This window comes from Amblyomma maculatum, chromosome 4 (genome assembly GCF_055883805.1).
Source record: "Amblyomma maculatum isolate TAMU_Amacu chromosome 4, ASM5588380v1, whole genome shotgun sequence".
NCBI classification, from domain to species: Eukaryota; Metazoa; Arthropoda; class Arachnida; order Ixodida; family Ixodidae; genus Amblyomma; species Amblyomma maculatum.
The window spans coordinates 140,431,871-140,457,667 of record NC_139347.1 but is presented as its reverse complement, the minus strand read 5'-3'; the positions used below and the strand labels follow the sequence as shown (position 1 = coordinate 140,457,667).

At 46.9% G+C, this 25,797-nt stretch overlaps 1 protein-coding gene and 1 non-coding gene across 2 annotated transcripts in view; one reads left to right on the top strand and one right to left on the bottom strand.

Moving 5' to 3' along the window:
* Nucleotides 1–281: 281 nt before the first annotated feature.
* LOC146193184 (lysoplasmalogenase TMEM86A) overlaps nucleotides 282–25,797 on the top strand; it is a 67,657-nt gene continuing 42,141 nt past the window's right edge. The window contains exon 1 of the mRNA XM_084602603.1: nucleotides 282–633. Within this exon, the coding sequence (XP_084458729.1) occupies nucleotides 568–633 (66 nt within the window). The 5' untranslated portion in view covers nucleotides 282–567. The remainder of the gene's footprint in view (nucleotides 634–25,797) is intronic.
* Nucleotides 23,535–23,607, bottom strand: TRNAR-ACG (transfer RNA arginine (anticodon ACG)). Its single transcript has one exon. It is a non-coding gene; the product is annotated as a tRNA-Arg (tRNA).

Below are 25,797 nucleotides of genomic sequence, written 5' to 3'. Positions count from 1 at the left end.
ATGCATAGAATCTGCATTCGAAGCGGTTACTTTTGTGCATGTTATTGGGAGCGAGAGCGAATTTCTTTTAGTTTTCCACTTACATAGAGTTAATCACTGGTGTCAAGCGCAAGAGAAGGAGTGCACCAGAAGTACACCGAAGTCCAGCTTCACTCCACTCCATGCTACACTCGGAGCGCACTACTGACGCACACTCTGGCTTGGGGCAACTCCAGTGCGTTGCTATCGAGGAGAAACGACCTTGGTCTCACGCTCGACGCAACGCGCAGCTAGCGCAGCTGATGATCTAAAAACGTTGGCTGATATCGCGACCTGCTGCGCGTATCCGCGGGTGCCGCTGGCGTAGCTAGGAAATGGTAGCTGCGATCTCGCAGCTGGAGGCGAGCCAGGCCCAGGCTGGACGGGCCCATCATCATCGCTCCTCTTCGAACAGATGATGCTCAGCTCCCCGCCGCTGTTGCTAGTGCCGTTGTAGCAGTCGAGATTGCTCCTGCATTCGCTCTGAACGCTCTTCGCTCACTCTTCGCCAGTGAGCGCGCATCCGCTCCTTCGGACAACGACGGCGTGATGATGTCGACCGATGACGGCATTGACGACGAGCTGTCCGACTACTGGACCAGTCCGAAAGTCGTGGTAAGGCAACAGTTCTGCACTTGTTCGCGACGATCGGCCTGTTCCACATTCGATGTCTGGTCACGGTCGGCTGACTGCGCTTTCATAAGGAGTCTGTGCTGCATGTTGTATGCAGCGAGCTTGTCAGCTGTTCGCACGAAACCAGCGCGTTCGCCACCACCGCAGTGCACTGTTTGCTTGCACCACCACCGAGACGCTGCGGTTCCGAGATGCGTTGACGCAGCCAAGCGTTGCGCAGCGGTTTGCACGAGACTTCAGAATGGAATGACACAAAGCTCTTATATCATAAGCGGGCCACGAAGATGTGTTATTGTGGCTTGCCTGCGGGCTTTTCTTGAGTTCAGCTTCCTTCCAAGATAGACCGTTTGCTCTTTTTGCTCATATTATACGGAAGCTATAGCTCGCGCGTCTTCCTTTTGACATCTCCCTTTTCGCGAGTTCGCGTGCGACAGTGTACGATGTGCAGTTCGTGATCGTTGTTTTGCGGTTTCGTAATCGTCGGGTGTTTTTTTTTTTTTTTTTTTTTTGCCTATATCATAAAAATGTGTTTGTTTTCCTCGCCTGCAGGTTATGCTGTGATGCATTGGATTAATTTAGGAGAAACGCGTACCAAATTCGGGATTCTAATGTTAGGGAATTTAACCATTGTATCGGGTCTTGAATATTTGGGGGCTGGGATTTAAAAAATTCCTATGCAAAATCTACTACCCCATTCGAGCTGAAATAACGTTCACAAAGTAGCAAAATATCGTCTATGTTATGTGATAAGGGATTCAACATCGGTACTTGCCTAGATTATCCGAAATCGAGAAAAAACTGCTCTCGGCGGCGTGCACAATTTTCGCAGAAGACAGTCGAAAAGCTATTTTAACATGATGCGCCATCTGTCGAGCAGTGAGACAAGCTCCATCCCGGCCGTTGGCGCGCTTGCCTCGCTGCCCGACAGATGACGCACCATGGTAAAATAGCTTTTCAACTCGCTTCTGCGAAAATTGTGCACGCCGCCGAGAGCAGTTTTTTCTCGATTTCGGAAAATCTAGGCAAGTACCGATGTTGAATAACTTATCACATAACATAGACGATATTTTGCTGCTTTGTGAACGTTATTTCAGCTCGAATGGTGTAGTAGATTTTGCATAGGAATGGTTTAAATCCCAGCCCCCAAATATTCAAAACCCTGTATTTCGAAAGGAAAGCGGTCGAAAAAACAATGAAACAAAGTGAAGGAAACTGAAAAAAGAAAAAAAAAACTGCAACATATCTATTATTTCGACATGTCGAATTCTGAAGCGAATATATGTTTGTTTTTTTTCTTCTCTCGCCCTTCCTTTTTGGAAGTGCGTAGACTCTCGAGCGGCCGCAGGCGGTAATTGGAGTGCTTTCGAATCGCGCGCTGGCCCGTGGCGTGGAAACGAGCCGGCGCATGCACAGATTTGCATACGCCGATTTTTACATTTCTGTACATGCGCGCGTCAGAGCTTGAAAGTGCGCGTTTTAGTGCCAAATGCGATTGAGATAACTCGTTACTTTTGTTCGTCATTGAACTTGCGGTGCGCATCGCGAGAGGGGTGGCTCGAACGTAAGTGAAGCATAAAATAAAGTCTCTCTTTATCACTGCACTGACGTCATGTATGTATGATCAGGGTGCAGTCGTCAAGGGTTGTTACATAAGTCCGCTCCGGTGACGCAGCCTCTTTTCCAGTTACCATGCATGCTGCATTTCGCCGCGGGATATGTGGCGCGCGCTGTCCCATTTCGAGTGCGCGCCTTAATTCGCATCTCTCCTTACGTGTCGTTTTCACATGCTTAACGTGCGTTGGTCACACGCACTAGAGTGATGTCAGTCGCTGTTGAACGCATGTTATATTATTTTTTCCCTCAATAATATATGTAAAACCCCTGAAGCCGATGAGTGCTCAGCTCGTGTAAAATCCCGTGACGCGGGCTAATAGGCATGACCGGAACGATAGGCGTTTTGAGAGGAAAACTACGCCGTTCATTCTAACGACGACGCAGTGGCGATCAAAACATTTATCAAGCAGGCCTTCGGAAAGGCTACTCAAATATCGATCATGTTCATACTATTAACTAGGTGGTAGAAAAATGCTCGAAATATAACCAGCCATTATACATAGCATTCATTCATTACGATTACTCCCATAAAGAAAGATGTTAGGCAAGGAGACACAATCTACCCATGTACCATTCACAGCTTACTTGGAGGAAGTGAGACTTGGAATGGGAGCAGTTAGGGACAAGGGTCAATGGAGAATACCCCAGTAATCTGCGATTCGCTGATGAAATTGCCTTGCTAAGTAACTCAAGGGAGGAACTGCAAAGAACGCTTGATGACCTGTACAGGAAAAGCAGAAAGGTAGCTTTTAAAATCAATATGCAGAAGACTATAGGTAATGCTGAACAGCCTCGGGAATGAACAGCAGTTTACATTAGGTAGCGAAACACTGGAAGTAGTAGGCGAATATGTCTACTTAGGACAGGTAGTAACCGCATATCCTGACCTTGAAAATGAAGTAACTAGGAGAATAAGATTGCGATGGAGTGCATTTAGCAAGTATTCGCAGATTATGACCAGCAGCTTACCAGTAGCGCTCAAGAGGAAAGTATACAGCAGTTGCATTTTACCTGTACTCACGCATGGTGCTGAAACTTGGAAGCTGACGAAAAGGAGTGCTTTGGAACGAAAAATGGTAAACGTAACGTTAAGAGATAGGAAGCGCGCAGAGTGGGTAAGAGAAATAACTCGAGTTAATGACATATTGTAGTGAAAATCAAGCAGAAGAAATGGGCATGGGTAGGGCATGTAGTGCGTAGAGAGGACAACCGATGGTCGCTTTTAGGGTAACAAATTGGATTCCAAGAGATCGAAAGCGTAGCAGGGGGCGGCAGAAAATTAGGTGGGCGGATGTGTGTGTGTGTCAAACACGTATAGTCAACATATAAATGTTGGCTGATATAAGTCTGGCTGATATAATGCGATTAAGACGTGCTAAAGCACTGTTTGGCATGGTTTGGCCCGGTATTTCTTTGCTGTTTAGAGTTTGGCAAAACGTTTTTAATTATTGCGTGACCTACAGTTGGAGGGTTCGAATCCCTGTCGCAAATCAGCATCCAAATTGACTAGCAGATGGATGCCATATGTGAAGGGAGATGATATTAGACACACTGAATGCCGCGCGAGGGACGGTTTTTTGCATCACAGTTTTGTCGTAAAAGAGGCGAAAGTGTGCAAGGCCGTAACGACGAGCAAAAGGTGCGCCAGTGGCGATACGGGGCAGCACCACTTAGACAGGTACGGGTGGGGTCCCTCTCGCTGCTTCCGCGGCTCAACGGATAGCGTCACAGTTGCTATGGCAACCAATCTGTAAATTTCGAACATCTGGGGTTCTTTAGTGTGCACTGATGCCTCACAGTGCACTGAGTGTTTTTTCTCCTCCATCGAAAAACTGCCCCACGACAGGGTCTAATCCCGCATCCAAGGGTTCAGAAGTCGAGCGCCAAAAGAGAATCTCTATGCATATATTATAGATTAAGCATCTGGAACCAGCTTCGCGTCGCTGAACAGAATCCGTGCGGTTCCGAGCCGTCGGTCCGCGGCTTTTCCCCACTGAATGCAGGCTCGCTAACCGACTGCGGAGCGTAGCGCGAACCGCGCACATGCTCCCGATGTTTTCCGCCAAGTCACGTGCTGGCATCGCAATTGAAATGTCGGCTCCCTACGGAGAGTGACAGCCGGGGTCCCGACGGCGCATCAAATTAAAGCGCGTGACTCGGGCGCGCAGTCGGCAGCGCTACTCGCGGCTGAAAACTGCCACGCAGAGCGCTCCACACTGAGTCAGCCTCGTATGGTGAGACATCGTCGCACTCGTGTGTCGGTCATATAGGTGCGAAGAAACGCGAGCGCGTTCCACTGTATATGTCGCTGGTAATCGAAATACGTTGACGCGCCTTATACCTATACTCTGTCTCGCAAGATGTGTGCAGAGAGGTGTTTCTAGTTGGAACAGGGGAAAAGGGGATTCGGCGCGTTCAACTGTCTCCTCAGGGACGAGGGATCGCCGCCTTTGCGCCGAATTAAGGGAAGGGGAGTGAAATGAGTGAGGGTCACTGGAAGGGTGACAGATGTGTGCAGCACTACGCAAGGCTAGGACGGCCTGGCTCAGTGAGGATGGCGATAGCGATAAGGGCCAACTCTGATTGACCAGGCCTAGATCGCCCTTGTTTTCAAGAGAGCTGCAAACAGCTTGTGGAAGATTTAAATTGGTTTATAGGAAAGGAGGCGCATCAACTTTCACACATGCACTTCTCGGTGGACGCTTGAACCGCGCCGTAAGGGAATTCGGGTGGGATTGGTAGAAGGATGGTTTGTCTTACGGGGTTTAACGTCCCAAAGCGACGCCGTAGTGGAGGGCTCCGGAAAGTTCGACCCCCTGAGGCATCCAGACGCCGCGGTCGGGTTCCAGTTCTGGATACTGCGGTTCATTATCCGAGCGTCTTAACCAGTGAGCCACCGCTGCCCGGTATATATAACTTGTTAAACTGTAGTGAAACGATACCGTGATCTGGTAAAAACGAAAAAAAAAAAACGGCCTTTACCAGACTCTTGTATCTCGAGAACGTTTTTTGAAAATCGAGGTGAGCTAGGTTTCACAACCGAAAAGGCTCCTTGTTGAAAACGCGCTGGACAGTAGATGGTTGCCCTTCACTACACATGGGTCGCACTCCCAATTTTGAAGGAAACGAAAACAGGCTTCATTCCCCTTGACTGCTGCTTGATAATATGGATTGCCGAAGTTGCCTTCAGTGCGGCTTCGACGAGCGGAGCTGTCGAAAGTATATATAGTAGTCTTTTTTGTCTGCCCCATCCTGAGCCACCGCCTGTCTTAGTTATTCGCGAAAATTAGATGAAAGTACGGTCAGTGGGGTCCATCCGCTCTGATAGATTGCTTTCAAATGCGGCACCAAACCCCCCCCCCCCCCCCCCCCATCACCTCACATATACACACCATACCACCAGAATTGACCTCATATACCGTACTGACATGGCCGTACCGCGCACTATACATCCTTTGTTGGCAAGCGGCGCTTTGACAGTTTTCCTTTCTTTTATTTTTTTTTTTTTGTATTCCGAAAAGCAGCTGCGACATATAATTAATCTACCAGCTGCGATGCGTGTAAACACCGTGCAGGTTTGGCATATAGGACACAGAGCCCTTGCTAAATCAAATTAAAATATATGTGGACAAAAACCCGAGAAGCAAAGAGCTGTATTGTGCTGAACATGATGACCGAAAAGCTGCCCTTACCCAAAGTGTATCGAATTTCCAGCTCGAACTGTCGAAAGTGCATGTTGTGAGTGACCTACGAGGTATCATATAGAACAATTTTGCTGCACTTTCTGCAGTTAATTGTCGGCTGTTAAAATATCTTAACACTCTCTTGCCCGATAATTAACCGGAAGTCGGTAATTTATTATTGAAAGCAGTTTCTCCCCTAGGTCTTTTAACATTTCCTAGCATAAAAACACCGTTAAATTGATTCCTTAATCACAGCAAGGCGCGCAGGATTACGCCCGAGGGAAGAGGCCAGGCGAGCGTCTTTCCTCGCGCTGTAGGTTACAGCGCAGCGGACACGTTCCCCCTAGTCCGAACCCTTTCCGGATTTCCTCTGGTTGAACCAAATCAGTGACCATATATGAATGAATTGAAGGAAAGTTTGTTATGAAAAAAATAAAATCACAGAGGAGACTTAAATACAGCTAGCTGTAGCAGTGCGATAGCACATAAGAACCTTTATAAGTTTCTGTGCATGGTCCATACTGTATAAATACATATTACGCATATCATATATGAATTACTATACAACTATACTCTGCATGCCTGGCCCACACATCGCTGCATACATCTTTCAAATTGACTATAATTGTCGGTATTTCCTTCGCAGCCTACTTCCGGTCTCGTCCTCTTTTTTCTCTCTCTCACTTCTCACGCATAACACTTCTTGCCGCATACTCGGGTCCTTGAACGGCGTCCGTGTATGTGAAAAAGCTCCGGGAGACCCCTTTTCGGGTGTTTTTCCCAACTGGCCGGGAAGGCTTATTTAAACTCTCAGGGACGAGGGAGGTGGCTCGGAGCGCGTAATTGTTTCCGTAGGGTTCAAAATATATTGTTTGCTTTGAGTGCGCGCACCCTGGCGTTGCCGCGGCCATTTGGAGACAAGTTTGCACAGTGCCTGCGGGCAGTTAAAGGTTACAGACCACAGAAGCTGACCTGATATCAGCAGTCATGTCAGGCGTAGCAGTGCCACTCTGCTATAATAAAGTTTTTGCACTTTGAGCGGTGGCCTTGAGATTAACGCTTTATATACGAGCAACTTGCCATGATGGGCAGGGTAAACGTGAGTGGACGTTAAAATGCTGCTGATTCGGTTCTGACAGGACATTGTAAGCGTACGCAATAATAAAAAGAACGAAACGGTTGTGACCTAGTTAATGCTTTCCGGGCGCAACCTGCCGTCTTTTTTTTTTTTTTTTTTAATTTGTGTGTGGCAAATAACGAATCGTAAGCTAAGTGTTCTTCTCCCGCTACAGAGAAGCGTTTTTCGTAGATAAACGCGAATGGATCTCGAATTGTTATTCAAACGGTTATAGAAACGCATATTTAACGTGAGATCTGACGGCCAGTTTTCGTACCCTATTTACAGAATAATTAAAGCCGAAAACGAAGGGCGCAATAAACGGAATTACTGCAGTAACATACAATATTAAAGAAACGTAAAGAACAAACAGCAGTCGCTAACTATGGCCAGTGTCATGAGGAATTTGTTTTGCTCCGGTGAATAGTAAACGATTTTTTTTTTTTTATGTGTTCCGCATCTTGACATAAGGCATAATTTGGGTTCACTGTATACTACAGGAAATTGTGCAAGACATTTTCTTTCGAGAACTGGAGAGGCTTCCTGCTCTTGTCGTCGGCTAGCCACTTGGAGAAATCCTCCTCCCTTGTGGCCCACTTCATGTAGAATCCGTGTCCTTCAGTGTTTTATATTATCAAACAAGCCAGGTGCTCCGAGATTCTGTATCCTGTAATTTCGTCTGATTGTCAGCTTTTTGTTTCGATAACAAGAAAATCTTTTAACAGATAGAGGACTTCTTTCTGTCACGGCAGAAATATGTGTAGCGGTTACTGCAGACTTGAGTGGTATTCGAATGTTTATTTATTAATTTAGAAATACTGTCGATCCCGGCGGGATTTCTGCAGACAGGGCACAAAACGCACACAAAAAGTCAATGTTTGACAGCATCTTTAACAGCACGAAAAGTAATTTGCAAACTAAAGAAAAATTGCTGTGAGAAATAAGCGAAGAACACAGATGTGCTGCTTACAGTGTCAACTATGTTGAGGCGCTGTTGGATAAGAAAATGCAACACAATAACGATACAAATGAAATGTTGATACATATCAAGAAAAGTTTACAATGAGAAGACATCTAAATGGAAATATATGAAATGCGCATGACAGTGAAAGAATTTAATACAATTTCGAATATATACGGATGAAGAATCTGCGAACATAAAAATTTCTGCGCAGGGAATCCTCTGCTAGCTCTACAAATTAATCGAAAAAAAAAAAAAAGTCTTGCAGCTTAAAGAACAGAAATATATCTTTATTTTCTAACAGGAATCCCATTTGCAGAGGAAGTGAAATGCAACCGTAGGGATGCCGAAAGTCGGACGTAAAATTGATATTAAAAAATTTTGATTTAGAGGGTTGCTACGTCCGCAGGGCAGGGATAGTTTGAGGTTACTGTCGTGACGCTGGGGCTACGTCGACCCGGCCTTCACTTGGTAGCGTGCAGAGACTCGGGGTTGAAGTAGGATTGAATCTTCGAAGTTGGTGAAATATGTACAAGCAGGTTTACTGGCACTTTGAGAAAACGTATTTACAAGAATATTTACATGAAAAAGAAGGGTACATCAGCAAAATGACAAGCGTTAAGAGTTCATAGCGAGAAGCGACTGGATGAGCCGTTTACCCAGGGCCCAGAGCCATTTCGTGCTCTGCAGCGTCCTTAAAAACCCCCTATGTCCAGCCCCTCTCTGAAGATGCTGACCAACCAAATCCAGGGCACGCCCCTCAGGTATCGGCATCCAATCGAACACTTCACTGCACTGATGGTCTGAAGCACTGACTGGTCCGGCATTCATTCGTTGGGCGTGATCACTTGTTGGCGGGAAAAGCTTGGGAACGGCGAGGAGAGGAGGTACATTTCTATTCTTCAGCAAAGAAACCACAAGCTGGTTCTGACAAGGGGTTTTACTTCTCAGAAACCCGAGTGCACGTGGCGCCGCATAGGGCTCCCAACATGGTCCCTTTTCGACAATTGCAAATCTTTCCTGCATTCCCGGGAAATCACTTAATGGCCGTATGAGTCATGCTCCTTTCTTGTCCTGCACGTCAGCGGACATGTCACTCTGTCGTCTCCTTTGGATAGGAGGCATTCATCACTGGAGGATAGCACTTCTCGACTGGAAGGGTGGACAAAAGAAAGAAAGCACTTCCTGCTATTTCCCGCAGGGGGACGTTTCTTTGTGTTTTTCCAGACGTTCTCTTGACAGGGTCAATTTGGCATTTGCAGGTTGTCCACAAAGCAAAACATGCTTACAAAACAGGATTCCTGGAAACAGGCTCACTTAGAGCCATTGGACCATCACCACATATTCACAAAACTTATCCATGCCCACAGGCGAACAATAGAGCGCGCAATTGCGGATGCTTGGTCGTAACAGCCTCCTCCCCCGCCAGAAGAGTCTCGGAGGGCAGCAGTCCCAGCTGCTGCATGAAGAGACGACTTAATGGTCTGCACGTGAACGCTTGAAGCTCGCTGTTGCTTGTCGCGTTGTCTTGATTGTTGTAGGCCAAATTGCTCGAGCTGTCTGAAACTCAACCACATGTCGAAGCAAGCACTCGGCTCCCGTCTGAAGAGACCAGGTCAAAAGAAAACTGCCATTGTTGTTCGAGAAAAGCCCACTCTCAAGACGTTCAGGACCCACGTATTCCTAGAAAACCAAACGTGCTGCTTTACATAGTCACACATATACAAGCGCACGAAAAAAAAAAAAAAAAAAAAACCTGATTATCAATTTGGATACATGGTGAGGAACATCTCGGACCGCTTAGAAAGAGCGGCTAAGCGCGTCCGCATTCCCATTTAACTTCCCCTTTTTGTATCTTATTTCAAAATTGTACTGCTGTAAAATCAAGCTCCACCTAAGAAGGCGACTGTTCTTCGATGTCGCAGTTTGCAGCCAAGCCAGGGGACAATGGTCCGTCTCTACGGTGAATTTGGCCCCTCCAAGATAGCACTGCAATTTTTGAATGGCCCATACAATGCAAGCGCACTCTTTCTCTGACGCGCAATAAGCCCTCTCTCTAGAACTCAGTTTTCTGCTCAGGTAGAGCACAGGGTGCTCATTACCGTCGTCATCTCTCTGGCAGAGAACAGCACCTAACCCTCGATCACTGGCATCACACTGGACCGTGAATTCTCGGCCATAGTCTGGAGCTCGCAATACCGGACGGCTAATCAGCACAGCCTTCAGGTTTACGAAGGAGGCTTCCTTTTGTTCGTCCCAGACTACATTTGTCGGTTCTGTCTTGCGGAGAGCGTCGGTCAGAGGGCTAGCCAAAGATGAATAGTTAGGGATGTAGTGATTGTAGTATCCCGTCAGACCTAGGAATGCTCGAATTTCCGTCTTCGTGCTCGGCCGCGGGTAGTCTGCTACCGCAGAAATCTTAATCTCGCTGGGTTTCCTGAAACCTTGACCTACATTGTGACCCAAGTAGTCCACGGTCGCCCTTGCCAGGCAACATTTCTCGGCCTTTACGGTTAGTCCAGCTTGACGCAAAAGGCTCAGTACAGCTCTTAGATGTACCATATGGTCCGCCCATGAGTCGGAAAAAACCGCAATGTCGTCTAAATAAGGCACCGCGAATGTTTCACACCCCTTTAAAACCCTATCCATGAGTCGTGAAAAACAAAATGGAGCATTTTTGAGCCCGAAACTCATCATTGTTGGCTGGTAGCTGCCCGTCGGAGTGACGAAAGCCGCGTATCTGCTGGCGCGTTCAGTGAGCGGTACTTGCCAATATCCTCGAGTAAGGTCCAGCGTAGTCACATATGCCGCTCTACTGACCTGTTCTACTCTCTCCTCAATATTCGGAATAGGATACACTTGATCCCTGGTGAGAGAATTTAGCTTTCGGTAGTCTACCACAGGCCTAGGGTCTTTACCTGGAGCTTCTACTAAGATCATAGGCGAAGCATAATCGCTTTCCGAGGGTTTTATTACTCCTAATTCCAGCATGCGAGTTACTTCCATATCCAGAATTTCTCTTTGCCTTGGAGAAAATCGGTAGCACCTTGATCGCACTGGCACGTCTGAAGTCAGCTCAATATCGTGCTCAGTCAAATCAGTCCTGCCTGGCCTGTCCACGAAGCAGGCCTCAAACTCTGTTATTATTTCGCCCAGATCGGACAGCTGGGATTTCTTTAGTTCTTTCTGCTCCGTCCTTTTGAGAAGCTCCTGAGCGTTGCTTCCTTTTCCGCTGAGGCAAATCAAGTTGTCCCCCATCTCCTCGGGAAGGTTTAACGTTAGATTTACCACGGCTTGCTCCATAGCTAAGTCCTCTCGGGTTCCACTTAAAAGTCTCGTGAGATTACTAGACACTGGCGGCAAGAGGTTATTCTCAAGAACGTCCTCATTCCGCGTCTCATCAAGCGCCCTTTCAAGTTGAAATATCTGAGATGCCTCGCTCTCAAAGTTTTCTGACCTGCTATGTTCCGCATTTACCACTGTTTTAACTGCCGTTTCCTCCGCTGTGGATTTTTCTGGAATGAGCAGTGTAGCTAGTTCTCGCGCCTTTGAACGTGTTAAGGCTTGCACAACTCTGTCTCCGAAAAGGATGCCCCTCTTTCGCAGCAGCATGTCCGATTTGTTGGAGAACAAATACGGATAGCACTTAGGAAGCTTTCCTGAAACGGCAGCCTCGGTTGTTAATTCGCCGAAAGGGCCCTCGATGACCACGTTCGCGATCGGCAAGCACACACTCTGTTCCTCAACTACCTGTCGGATCCATGCACACTGTCCTGTATAGTCGGAAGGCGACACATACGCCGGATGGACAACATCCATTGTTGCGGCCGAATCGCGCAGTACCTTGCATGGCTTCCCGTTGACTACTAGGTCATGCATGTAAGGTTCCAAAAGCTGCCTATTTTCATCGCAGTCACTGACATGCGAGAAAGCAAACTTTTCTTTCCGGCAGTTGACGGCAATGTGACCCTGCTCATTACACCTAAAGCATGTGAGCGGCTTCCTAGCATCAAGCTTTTTCTTTGTGTTCTGCGCGTTGGTCACTTCCCCACTTTTCTCACTGCCGTCCTTTCTAGGGCGTTTGCCTGAAGAAGCCTTCCTTTCTTCGTTTGCAAATCTAGCAAAGTGCCTTTTCTGACGGTTATTCACACTGAACTTGGGATTGCGGAGCCTATCCACTGCTGGGTTGCTGAATTGTCGGCGCGAAGCATACTCCTCAATAAGTTCGGCAGCTTCAGTTGCCGACTTAATTTCGCCTCGGTCCTGTAACCAATTTCTTTCTTTTTCTGGGAGGCAGTTATAAAACTGCTCCAAAAGAATTCGCTCGATTACAGCGTCCCTATCACTGTAGGAATCTGTGCTCTTTAGCCACTCGCCCAAATTTACTCTTAAATTGTACAGGAATTCAGGGTAACTCTCGTCCCTGGACTTAGTAGCGTTCCGAAAACGTTGTCTGAACGCCTCGGCGCTAAGCCTATACTTTCTCAGAAGGCAAGTTTTGACCTTCTCGTAGTTGTCCGCGTCCTCCTTGCTCAGCCGCGCGACAACCTCCGCTGCCTCGCAGGGCAGAACCGTCAATAATCTCTGAGACCAAGTGTCTCGCTGGAAGGACAGTTTTTCGCAGGTTCGCTCAAAGTTAGCCAGATACAGACCGATATCCCCTGATATCACATATGGCTGCATGTACTTTGACATCTTGAAATCTGCCTCCTTGTTGAGAAGAGGTACCGCTAGCTGGGGACAATTGCCCGACCTCTTGCTCAACTCTAGTTCTAATTTCCGGAGCTCAATTTCTTGGTCCAGCTTTTTTGCTTCTCTTTCACGCTTCTTTTCCTCTTTTTCCCACTCACGTTCGCGCTCCCTTTCCTCTTTTTCCCTCTCAAGTTCACGCTCACGCCTCTTTTCCTCTTTTTCCCGCTCTTTCTGCTGTCTGAGCTGCTCCTTTTTTTGACCGATGAGGTTCCATGCTTCACTGAGCTCCTCATCATCGGTTCCCAGATCAGTGATTGCCTTTATAATCAAGGGTTTTCGTGCCAAACCACTTGTATCAATTCCCAATTCCTCACACAATTGCAACAGTTCCGGTTTCTGCAGCTTTTGTAGGTCCATGATCGCTCCGAGTGTCGGCTACTTCCAAAACAACAGTGCAAACTACCAAACCTAAAGGCGTTTCCACTTTTTACCAGTTCTAAAATCTAACCCTGTTCTAGAACCTGGTCCACATCAGAAGAAAAGCCAAGCACTCACCCACACATGCGATCGATGTTCCGAGCTGCTCTCTTGTTGGCCGATTGTTGCGCCTGCTTGTTGCTTGAGATGCCACCTCCGATCACAAGATGTGGCTTGTAGATTCTGATCCACCTCGAATCACCAGATGTTGTAGCTTGTAGATCCAGATCCCACCTCCAGTCATCAGATGTTGTGGCTTGTAGATTCAGATCCCAACGCTGGACACCAGTTGTCGTGACGCTGGGGCTACGTCGACCCGGCCTTCACTTGGTAGCGTGCAGAGACTCGGGGTTGAAGTAGGATTGAATCTTCGAAGTTGGTGAAATATGTACAAGCAGGTTTACTGGCACTTTGAGAAAACGTATTTACAAGAATATTTACATGAAAAAGAAGGGTACATCAGCAAAATGACAAGCGTTAAGAGTTCATAGCGAGAAGCGACTGGATGAGCCGTTTACCCAGGGCCCAGAGCCATTTCGTGCTCTGCAGCGTCCTTAAAAACCCCCTATGTCCAGCCCCTCTCTGAAGATGCTGACCAACCAAATCCAGGGCACGCCCCTCAGGTATCGGCATCCAATCGAACACTTCACTGCACTGATGGTCTGAAGCACTGACTGGTCCGGCATTCATTCGTTGGGCGTGATCACTTGTTGGCGGGAAAAGCTTGGGAACGGCGAGGAGAGGAGGTACATTTCTATTCTTCAGCAAAGAAACCACAAGCTGGTTCTGACAAGGGGTTTTACTTCTCAGAAACCCGAGTGCACGTGGCGCCGCATAGGGCTCCCAACATGGTCCCTTTTCGACAATTGCAAATCTTTCCTGCATTCCCGGGAAATCACTTAATGGCCGTATGAGTCATGCTCCTTTCTTGTCCTGCACGTCAGCGGACATGTCACTCTGTCGTCTCCTTTGGATAGGAGGCATTCATCACTGGAGGATAGCACTTCTCGACTGGAAGGGTGGACAAAAGAAAGAAAGCACTTCCTGCTATTTCCCGCAGGGGGACGTTTCTTTGTGTTTTTCCAGACGTTCTCTTGGCAGGGTCAATTTGGCATTTGCAGAGTGTCCACAAAGCAAAACAGGCTTACAAAACAGGATTCCTGGAAACAGGCTCACTTAGAGCCATTGGACCATCACCACATATTCACAAAACTTATCCATGCCCACAGGCGAACAATAGAGCGCGCAATTGCGGATGCTTGGTCGTAACAGCCTCCTCCCCCGCCAGAAGAGTCTCGGAGGGCAGCAGTCCCAGCTGCTGCATGAAGAGACGACTTAATGGTCTGCACGTGAACGCTTGAAGCTCGCTGTTGCTTGTCGCGTTGTCTTGATTGTTGTAGGCCAAATTGCTCGAGCTGTCTGAAACTCAACCACATGTCGAAGCAAGCACTCGGCTCCCGTCTGAAGAGACCAGGTCAAAAGAAAACTGCCATTGTTGTTCGAGAAAAGCCCACTCTCAAGACGTTCAGGACCCACGTATTCCTAGAAAACCAAACGTGCTGCTTTACATAGTCACACATATACAAGCGCACGAAAAAAAAAAAAAAAAAAAACCTGATTATCAATTTGGATACATGGTGAGGAACATCTCGGACCGCTTAGAAAGAGCGGCTAAGCGCGTCCGCATTCCCATTTAACTTCCCCTTTTTGTATCTTATTTCAAAATTGTACTGCTGTAAAATCAAGCTCCACCTAAGAAGGCGACTGTTCTTCGATGTCGCAGTTTGCAGCCAAGCCAGGGGACAATGGTCCGTCTCTACGGTGAATTTGGCCCCTCCAAGATAGCACTGCAATTTTTGAATGGCCCATACAATGCAAGCGCACTCTTTCTCTGACGCGCAATAAGCCCTCTCTCTAGAACTCAGTTTTCTGCTCAGGTAGAGCACAGGGTGCTCATTACCGTCGTCATCTCTCTGGCAGAGAACAGCACCTAACCCTCGATCACTGGCATCACACTGGACCGTGAATTCTCGGCCATAGTCTGGAGCTCGCAATACCGGACGGCTAATCAGCACAGCCTTCAGGTTTACGAAGGAGGCTTCCTTTTGTTCGTCCCAGACTACATTTGTCGGTTCTGTCTTGCGGAGAGCGTCGGTCAGAGGGCTAGCCAAAGATGAATAGTTAGGGATGTAGTGATTGTAGTATCCCGTCAGACCTAGGAATGCTCGAATTTCCGTCTTCGTGCTCGGCCGCGGGTAGTCTGCTACCGCAGAAATCTTAATCTCGCTGGGTTTCCTGAAACCTTGACCTACATTGTGACCCAAGTAGTCCACGGTCGCCCTTGCCAGGCAACATTTCTCGGCCTTTACGGTTAGTCCAGCTTGACGCAAAAGGCTCAGTACAGCTCTTAGATGTACCATATGGTCCGCCCATGAGTCGGAAAAAACCGCAATGTCGTCTAAATAAGGCACCGCGAATGTTTCACACCCCTTTAAAACCCTATCCATGAGTCGTGAAAAACAAAATGGAGCATTTTTGAGCCCGAAACTCATCATTGTTGGCTGGTAGCTGCCCGTCGGAGTGACGAAAGCCGCGTATCTGCTGGCGCGTTCAGTGAGCGGTACTTGCCAATATCCTCGAGTAAGGTCCAGCGTAGTCACATATGCCGCTCTACTGACCTGTTCTACTCTCTCCTCAATATTCGGAATAGGATACACTTGATCCCTGGTGAGAGAATTTAGCTTTCGGTAGTCTACCACAGGCCTAGGGTCTTTACCTGGAGCTTCTACTAAGATCATAGGCGAAGCATAATCGCTTTCCGAGGGTTTTATTACTCCTAATTCCAGCATGCGAGTTACTTCCATATCCAGAATTTCTCTTTGCCTTGGAGAAAATCGGTAGCACCTTGATCGCACTGGCACGTCTGAAGTCAGCTCAATATCGTGCTCAGTCAAATCAGTCCTGCCTGGCCTGTCCACGAAGCAGGCCTCAAACTCTGTTATTATTTCGCCCAGATCGGACAGCTGGGATTTCTTTAGTTCTTTCTGCTCCGTCCTTTTGAGAAGCTCCTGAGCGTTGCTTCCTTTTCCGCTGAGGCAAATCAAGTTGTCCCCCATCTCCTCGGGAAGGTTTAACGTTAGATTTACCACGGCTTGCTCCATAGCTAAGTCCTCTCGGGTTCCACTTAAAAGTCTCGTGAGATTACTAGACACTGGCGGCAAGAGGTTATTCTCAAGAACGTCCTCATTCCGCGTCTCATCAAGCGCCCTTTCAAGTTGAAATATCTGAGATGCCTCGCTCTCAAAGTTTTCTGACCTGCTATGTTCCGCATTTACCACTGTTTTAACTGCCGTTTCCTCCGCTGTGGATTTTTCTGGAATGAGCAGTGTAGCTAGTTCTCGCGCCTTTGAACGTGTTAAGGCTTGCACAACTCTGTCTCCGAAAAGGATGCCCCTCTTTCGCAGCAGCATGTCCGATTTGTTGGAGAACAAATACGGATAGCACTTAGGAAGCTTTCCTGAAACGGCAGCCTCGGTTGTTAATTCGCCGAAAGGGCCCTCGATGACCACGTTCGCGATCGGCAAGCACACACTCTGTTCCTCAACTACCTGTCGGATCCATGCACACTGTCCTGTATAGTCGGAAGGCGACACATACGCCGGATGGACAACATCCATTGTTGCGGCCGAATCGCGCAGTACCTTGCATGGCTTCCCGTTGACTACTAGGTCATGCATGTAAGGTTCCAAAAGCTGCCTATTTTCATCGCAGTCACTGACATGCGAGAAAGCAAACTTTTCTTTCCGGCAGTTGACGGCAATGTGACCCTGCTCATTACACCTAAAGCATGTGAGCGGCTTCCTAGCATCAAGCTTTTTCTTTGTGTTCTGCGCGTTGGTCACTTCCCCACTTTTCTCACTGCCGTCCTTTCTAGGGCGTTTGCCTGAAGAAGCCTTCCTTTCTTCGTTTGCAAATCTAGCAAAGTGCCTTTTCTGACGGTTATTCACACTGAACTTGGGATTGCGGAGCCTATCCACTGCTGGGTTGCTGAATTGTCGGCGCGAAGCATACTCCTCAATAAGTTCGGCAGCTTCAGTTGCCGACTTAATTTCGCCTCGGTCCTGTAACCAATTTCTTTCTTTTTCTGGGAGGCAGTTATAAAACTGCTCCAAAAGAATTCGCTCGACTACAGCGTCCCTATCACTGTAGGAATCTGTGCTCTTTAGCCACTCGCCCAAATTTACTCTTAAATTGTACAGGAATTCAGGGTAACTCTCGTCCCTGGACTTAGTAGCGTTCCGAAAACGTTGTCTGAACGCCTCGGCGCTAAGCCTATACTTTCTCAGAAGGCAAGTTTTGACCTTCTCGTAGTTGTCCGCGTCCTCCTTGCTCAGCCGCGCGACAACCTCCGCTGCCTCGCAGGGCAGAACCGTCAATAATCTCTGAGACCAAGTGTCTCGCTGGAAGGACAGTTTTTCGCAGGTTCGCTCAAAGTTAGCCAGATACAGACCGATATCCCCTGATATCACATATGGCTGCATGTACTTTGACATCTTGAAATCTGCCTCCTTGTTGAGAAGAGGTACCGCTAGCTGGGGACAATTGCCCGACCTCTTGCTCAACTCTAGTTCTAATTTCCGGAGCTCAATTTCTTGGTCCAGCTTTTTTGCTTCTCTTTCACGCTTCTTTTCCTCTTTTTCCCACTCACGTTCGCGCTCCCTTTCCTCTTTTTCCCTCTCAAGTTCACGCTCACGCCTCTTTTCCTCTTTTTCCCGCTCTTTCTGCTGTCTGAGCTGCTCCTTTTTTTGACCGATGAGGTTCCATGCTTCACTGAGCTCCTCATCATCGGTTCCCAGATCAGTGATTGCCTTTATAATCAAGGGTTTTCGTGCCAAACCACTTGTATCAATTCCCAATTCCTCACACAATTGCAACAGTTCCGGTTTCTGCAGCTTTTGTAGGTCCATGATCGCTCCGAGTGTCGGCTACTTCCAAAACAACAGTGCAAACTACCAAACCTAAAGGCGTTTCCACTTTTTACCAGTTCTAAAATCTAACCCTGTTCTAGAACCTGGTCCACATCAGAAGAAAAGCCAAGCACTCACCCACACATGCGATCGATGTTCCGAGCTGCTCTCTTGTTGGCCGATTGTTGCGCCTGCTTGTTGCTTGAGATGCCACCTCCGATCACAAGATGTGGCTTGTAGATTCTGATCCACCTCGAATCACCAGATGTTGTAGCTTGTAGATCCAGATCCCACCTCCAGTCATCAGATGTTGTGGCTTGTAGATTCAGATCCCAACGCTGGACACCAGTTGTCGTGACGCTGGGGCTACGTCGACCCGGCCTTCACTTGGTAGCGTGCAGAGACTCGGGGTTGAAGTAGGATTGAATCTTCGAAGTTGGTGAAATATGTACAAGCAGGTTTACTGGCACTTTGAGAAAACGTATTTACAAGAATATTTACATGAAAAAGAAGGGTACATCAGCAAAATGACAAGCGTTAAGAGTTCATAGCGAGAAGCGACTGGATGAGCCGTTTACCCAGGGCCCAGAGCCATTTCGTGCTCTGCAGCGTCCTTAAAAACCCCCTATGTCCAGCCCCTCTCTGAAGATGCTGACCAACCAAATCCAGGGCACGCCCCTCAGGTATCGGCATCCAATCGAACACTTCACTGCACTGATGGTCTGAAGCACTGACTGGTCCGGCATTCATTCGTTGGGCGTGATCACTTGTTGGCGGGAAAAGCTTGGGAACGGCGAGGAGAGGAGGTACATTTCTATTCTTCAGCAAAGAAACCACAAGCTGGTTCTGACAAGGGGTTTTACTTCTCAGAAACCCGAGTGCACGTGGCGCCGCATAGGGCTCCCAACATGGTCCCTTTTCGACAATTGCAAATCTTTCCTGCATTCCCGGGAAATCACTTAATGGCCGTATGAGTCATGCTCCTTTCTTGTCCTGCACGTCAGCGGACATGTCACTCTGTCGTCTCCTTTGGATAGGAGGCATTCATCACTGGAGGATAGCACTTCTCGACTGGAAGGGTGGACAAAAGAAAGAAAGCACTTCCTGCTATTTCCCGCAGGGGGACGTTTCTTTGTGTTTTTCCAGACGTTCTCTTGACAGGGTCAATTTGGCATTTGCAGGTTGTCCACAAAGCAAAACATGCTTACAAAACAGGATTCCTGGAAACAGGCTCACTTAGAGCCATTGGACCATCACCACATATTCACAAAACTTATCCATGCCCACAGGCGAACAATAGAGCGCGCAATTGCGGATGCTTGGTCGTAACAGTTACCAAGAGAACCCATGCATGTCCTACTGTGGACCTTTATGGGGCTGATGATAATGATGGTTTTGGTGAGGTTGATGATGTCCAGTCTCCGAAGAAGGCCGGCGCGACCGAGCAATGGGGCGAAAGCTGCGAGCGAATTAAGGCCACTTCTGGACACTCATTTTTTATTAGTGTGAGGCGTCGCATGCTCGCATGTTTTTAATGCACCACAGATCCAGTATAAAAGGGAACGCTTGATCATTTTGGACGAAAGAAGGAGTTCCGTTTTATTTTGCACCGTCGTTAAAAGTGCTAACGTTATGCGCCATACTGAAAACTGTTTACAACAATGAAAACTGAGTGTAATTTTTATCTTTGTTTCGCGACGAATCGTTTGTTGAACGCGGATTAGGTGTGTTTAACTGCTGAAAAGAAAAATGATAAATGGAAAAGAAAAATAATGATCACGGCACACAGCTGGAAAGTGTGCTGGCAGAGCCTGCATATGAGCCTGGCTTGTGGCACCTTATGTATGATATTGAGTCATCAGTTGAGAAAGCAGCTGCACGGTTTGGTATCGTGCCGGACGCGTCCCCGATAATTTCCAACCGAGCGGCATAACGGTAATGAACATGACTCGCTTTATCGCCTTTTATTGGCTGCCGTGACCGCTCTCCGTGAGGGATATGGAAGCGCACTTAATTCGCTTTCGTCCATTATTAGAAGGCGCGATCGATAGGACGACGTCTGTTTCGCGGGCGCTGATAAGGCTGCAGCAGCCGAGGCTGGCTTCCCGATTCGCTCGATCGCATTATTGTGAGCGCCAGTGCTAGCTAACCGGTTGCCTCGGCATAGTGTCAGGGCCGTTCGTTTCGGACGAAATAGGTGCACGCGCACTGTGCGGCCTCGCGCGGAGTTCCCGTTTTGGGCGCGAATGCGGCTCCGAGCTCCAGCTACGCGCGCAGGCGCAGTAGAACCACGCGACGGAAAGCACCGAGTGCTTCGGCGTCGGAGGCTGGAATGTCGCGTTGCCACACGTCTTTTCCGACTGTGACATTTATCCGAGCGGCTTTCGAACAGATGACAATGAGTACCGTTGATAGTCTGCTTCACTGGCGACGGGGAATGTGGGGGGTCCGCGGCGCATGATACAGGGTCGTCCATTTGCGCAACTTTGTATAGCGCCCTGACCCCAGTACGCATGCTTCCAGGTAGCGCTTGTAATAGCTGCCCGAACGCTGTATGCAGGCTGTACGTGTGCTGCCTTATCAAACTGTCGCATATGGTCTGCAGCCCACGAAGCACGCGCGTCTTGCAGTGACATTGACAGAAATGCACCGAATTTCTGTATAAGCAGGACCTGGTGGCAGTTCGTGGCCCTACGGGGTTGGGACGGTGGGCCAACGCCGCTCGCGGCGGGGGCTAGCCATCCACCGAATTTTTATTGGTTGTAGGCCGTCATTGCACCCGCCACCGCTTCAGTGATGGTGGACGACGGCCGTTGTTGCGGCGCGCGTCTTTCTCTCCCTCTTCTTTTTTTCTTCTTTATTTTCTCTTCTGTCCGCACGAGGCAGCGGAGGTGGCTCAGCTACAGAGCCAGTAGCAGGCCCATGTATTTTCTTTTCCTTCTTCCTACAGCCTCGACAACAGCAACGACAACAACAACGCATGCAACTGCTTATGTGACACAGCACACATTCAAATTAAGCGTGTTCCTGCGACATATGTCGAGAGAGTAAGCATAGCGTGATCCGCTACCGCTTCGTGCACGCGCTGTCGTTAGTCGTTGGCAATTACTGGGGACAGTGACCGACTTTAGGTTATTTACTTCGTAAATATGTAGTCATGACTGCTGAACATACACTTGCGAACTGTCTAGTTCCGAAAACATTCCTGCAAGTTTTTGCCGATACGCGAACACAGGGCGCGAACCGTAAGTAGCTAGCAGATGACACCAATGGAGCGTTTCTGTTTTACACATCAATAAAGCTGCGAAAAGGTACGCTATTGGTCAAAAGCCCTGGAGCAAAAAGATTTTCGTCTCAGCCGCAAAAATCGAGCCATCACGCTATTAGTAAAGGAAAACGGAAAATTAAATTGTTACGAAAATGATTTCTCAGCGCAGCAGGAAACTGTCTCATAGGATTTCACGGCTTCATTTTGTGGCTGATACGAAAATCCTTGCAACTCCGGATTTCGCTTCGCTCTGTCCGAGTGGCTTCGAACTAATTGAGTATCTGCCCACCGGTAAGTGATAGAGATACTGCGCCTTCCTTTCCCCCAAAACCCACTTCAACAAAAACTAAAAATACTAAAAATATTTGAGGGCAGACGCGATAGCGCTTCAACACACTGATGCTCTTTTATCACTATTCTATTTTTATCTCCTTTATTTGTTTTTATATCTTATTATGTTTATTTCAATTTCTTGCTTTTTTATCTCCTTTATTTGTTTTTATATCTTATCATGTTTATTTCAATTTCTTGCTTTTGTTTTTAATTTGTTATTTTCCAATTTAATTTTTTTTTATACAACGATGCTTAGCATCAGCAAAACATTGCCTTTCCATTCGGTGCAGTTTGACACCTTTGAACACTTTTTCATGTTCTGATTAATTAATTGATCAATGACAAACTCTAAACTTTCTTAATTAGCATCAAACACTGGCTTTTCATCCCCTCTCTCATTTTTTTTTATTTCTTTAAACCATCAGCTAACTAATAAATTACAATTTCATTAACATCGCCATTGCCTATCACACACCAATCATTCATCAATCACTGGAACCGGAAATTAACATGGTAGGATTTTTTTACGTATCCCCAATTATTTCACACGTGGTGTCGACTACCACCACCACAACTACTACTACTACTACTACTACTACTACTACTACTACTACTACTACTACTACTACTACTACTACTAGTACTATGCTACCACTGCTAATACTACTGCTACTATGCTATTACTACTACTACTACTACTACTATGCTACTACTACTACTACTAATACTGCTATGCTACTACTACTACTATGCTACTACGACTACTACTGCTCCTACTATGCTACTACTACTACTCCTGCTACTACTACTACTACTACTACTATTACTACTACTACAACTACCGCTACTATTTTACCACTACTTACTATGCTACTATTACTACTATTACTACTATACTACTGCTACTACTACTGCTCCTACTGTGCTACTACTACTCCTACGACTATGCTACTACTACCACTACTACTACTACTGCTCCTACTATGCTACTACTACTACTACTACTACTACTGCCATGCTGCTGCTACTACTACTACTACTACTGCCATGCTGCTACTACTACTACTACTACTACTACTACTACTACTACTACTACAACTACCGCTACTATTTTACCACTACTACTATTACTGCTACTACTACTATTACCACTGCTGTTACTACTGCTCCTACTATGCTACTACTACTCCTACGACAATGCTACTACTACTATTACTACTACCACTACTACTACTACTACTGCTCCTACTATGCTACTACTACTACTATGCTACTACTACTATGCTACTACTACTACTACTACTACTACTACTACTACTACTACTACTACTACTACTACTACTATTACTATTACCACCACCACCACCACTACTAATACTACCACCACCACCACCACCACCACCACCACCACCACTCCGACGGCTTTTCCTACGAACCAGCTGTATAATCCATCTCTTAATATCGCGATCACGGAATGAAAAGGGTGTGTGATCTTGACCTAATTTAATGTATGTGTCCACTGAGAATTCAGATAGAGATACTGCACCTTCCTTCCACAGAAATCATCCAAACAAAAATATATCGAAGAAATCGCGGAAGGAAAAGGCATTCGACACGAAGCTTGAGCATCCCCTTGCGATACGAGACGAGGCAGCGGCGGCACGATAAACGGTCGTGGCCATGTCGGTGGCCCTAGCAAGGTGCACATGTACGCGTCCCATGTCGTAACGAAAAAAAAAAAAAGAATAAATAATGGGTAAAAAAAAAAGCCCGAGCCTGCCAGGATTCGAACCTGGAATCTTCTGATCCGTAGTCAGACGCGTTATCCGTTGCGCCACAGGCCCATGCGAGCAGTAGTTTACCGGTCCCATACACATATACGCTGTGCAGCGTGATGCAGGAGCACCATCTGTGGCACAGGTCGAGGCGAGTCGAGGCACAAGCATCCACACTGGCTACAGAATGTGCGCATTTATTTATGCAAAAATAGTTTAATTTTATTGCAGTGTATTGACACAGAGCTCTCATTAGCGCGGTAGCATTGCAACCGCCGTAGGAGAAACATAAAAAAAAAATATATATATATATATATATTGTGGCCTCCGGCGTTTTATGGCATTCGCCAATTGGTCGCCGAGGCGTGCGACGTCATGGATCCCACGTGACATGGCAGGTGCGCCGGCTGCACGCGTCATGGCCAACCGCAACGGGACTTTGCGATGGAGGTCACGTGGAGGCGGTTGGTAGTCCTGGGAGTCTGCATACGAAAAAGGGCCGTATCTGTCACAGTTTTGTGGACACCTGAGCCGCGCCGTGAGGAAAGGGAGGAAGGTGCTAGTGAAAAAAAGATAGAAAACTGCCGTAGTGGAAGGCCCCGGAATAATCAAAATTTCGTTCGTAATGTAAAATCTGGCCGGGCAGCTTACCAAGCGCGGAAGCGAGCTAAGATCAAAGTGGCGACTGCGGCTGCGGCCGATAAGCTAATTAACGCTCGTGAACTTGGTTTAAGGATAGTTGAACCTTTACAATTTTTGAAGTGAAAGCGTCCATGTGCTGTACGATGTCAGCGCACGTTAAAGATAATAATAATAATAATAATAATAATAATAATAATAATAATAATAATAATAATAATAATAATAATAATAATAATAATAATAATACGTTTATTTCTATCACCGTTTACATCACGTAACATAAAAACTACATCAATACATAAGCAAAAAATCGTGTGCAAAATACATTAACACCCCTTCGCTCACAGAAGAAAATACAACACACGATAATAATAAGGCATACAATTGGGTATAAATTTTCATTATAAATTGATTTCTCCTCGCTGTTTTTTTTTTCATGCCATCTCAATGTTATGTCATATTAAGAAAATACTCAAAACGTCCTGTAAACGACAGTTTCGTTGGAGTGATGTTTGAATAATCGAGGCAATCTGTTCTCTGTATGTTGTCCATATGTCGCTCTGTGAATTATAACTTTCCGTGGATCGGAGTTGCGGGTTGCGCGCGTTTCGTGCTAGGCTTTCTAGGTTTGCCATTGTTTGCATAAAACCTGTATGGTTTGAAATTTCATGTAATTACGAGTTAAAACGTAGTATGAGGTTTAGGACTGAGATTTTGTGTTGTACGAAAAAATAATTTGTATGGTGTAATAGTGCTACTTCTTCTACAGTGCGGAAAAAGCTTTTTTTGTAGAACGTGCAGTTTTGAAGCGAAAAGCTTCACTACGAGGGTCGGAGCCGGGCTTCGCGTATGCCGTGACGTCACAGCCAAGGCCAGCTGCGCAGCCCCCTCGCGAAGCTTTGCCGGCGTTGCCTAGCAATGCATAAGAGGTATGCGACTCATCATTAAAATTATATATATATATATATATATATATATATATATATATATATATATATATATATATATATATATATATATATATATATATATTAGTCTCTATCCGGGAATCGAACCTTCATCTCTTGGATCACCAGCCGAGCTCCACGCTCCGAGTCGTGAAACGCTATTCATAATTCTGCTTGTCTGCTGTGAGGATGATAGCGGGATTCCGCGAGTGACAGATACTGCGATTGGCACCTAATTTGCAACATGCAACATAGCGTATAACACAGCACTTAGGAAAGTAGCATACTCTAACTAGTGGAGTATAATTGTGCAATCACAACTCACACATAAACATGACTCATGACTCGTATTAAGGCAAAACCCTTTTATTGGCTCATATATACGGCCGTCGACAAAAGCTTTTCTCGCGAACGGCGCTCCTGATTGGTCGACAGAAAAGTGACGTCACCAGCCGACAAATTCGAAGCGACCAACCAGAAGCCTCATCTTGTCTAGCGTTCCTGCCAAGCACTTCCACACATGAACGCGCGCCAAGCAACGCCACGCGACAGTAGCGATGGTGTACTGTCCGAACGCACACTTGTCAGAGAAAGTGTGACAGGTACTGCGTCTTCCCTTTCCTGTAAACCAATTAAAATTATATGTATAGCACTGCAACGAACGCCGATT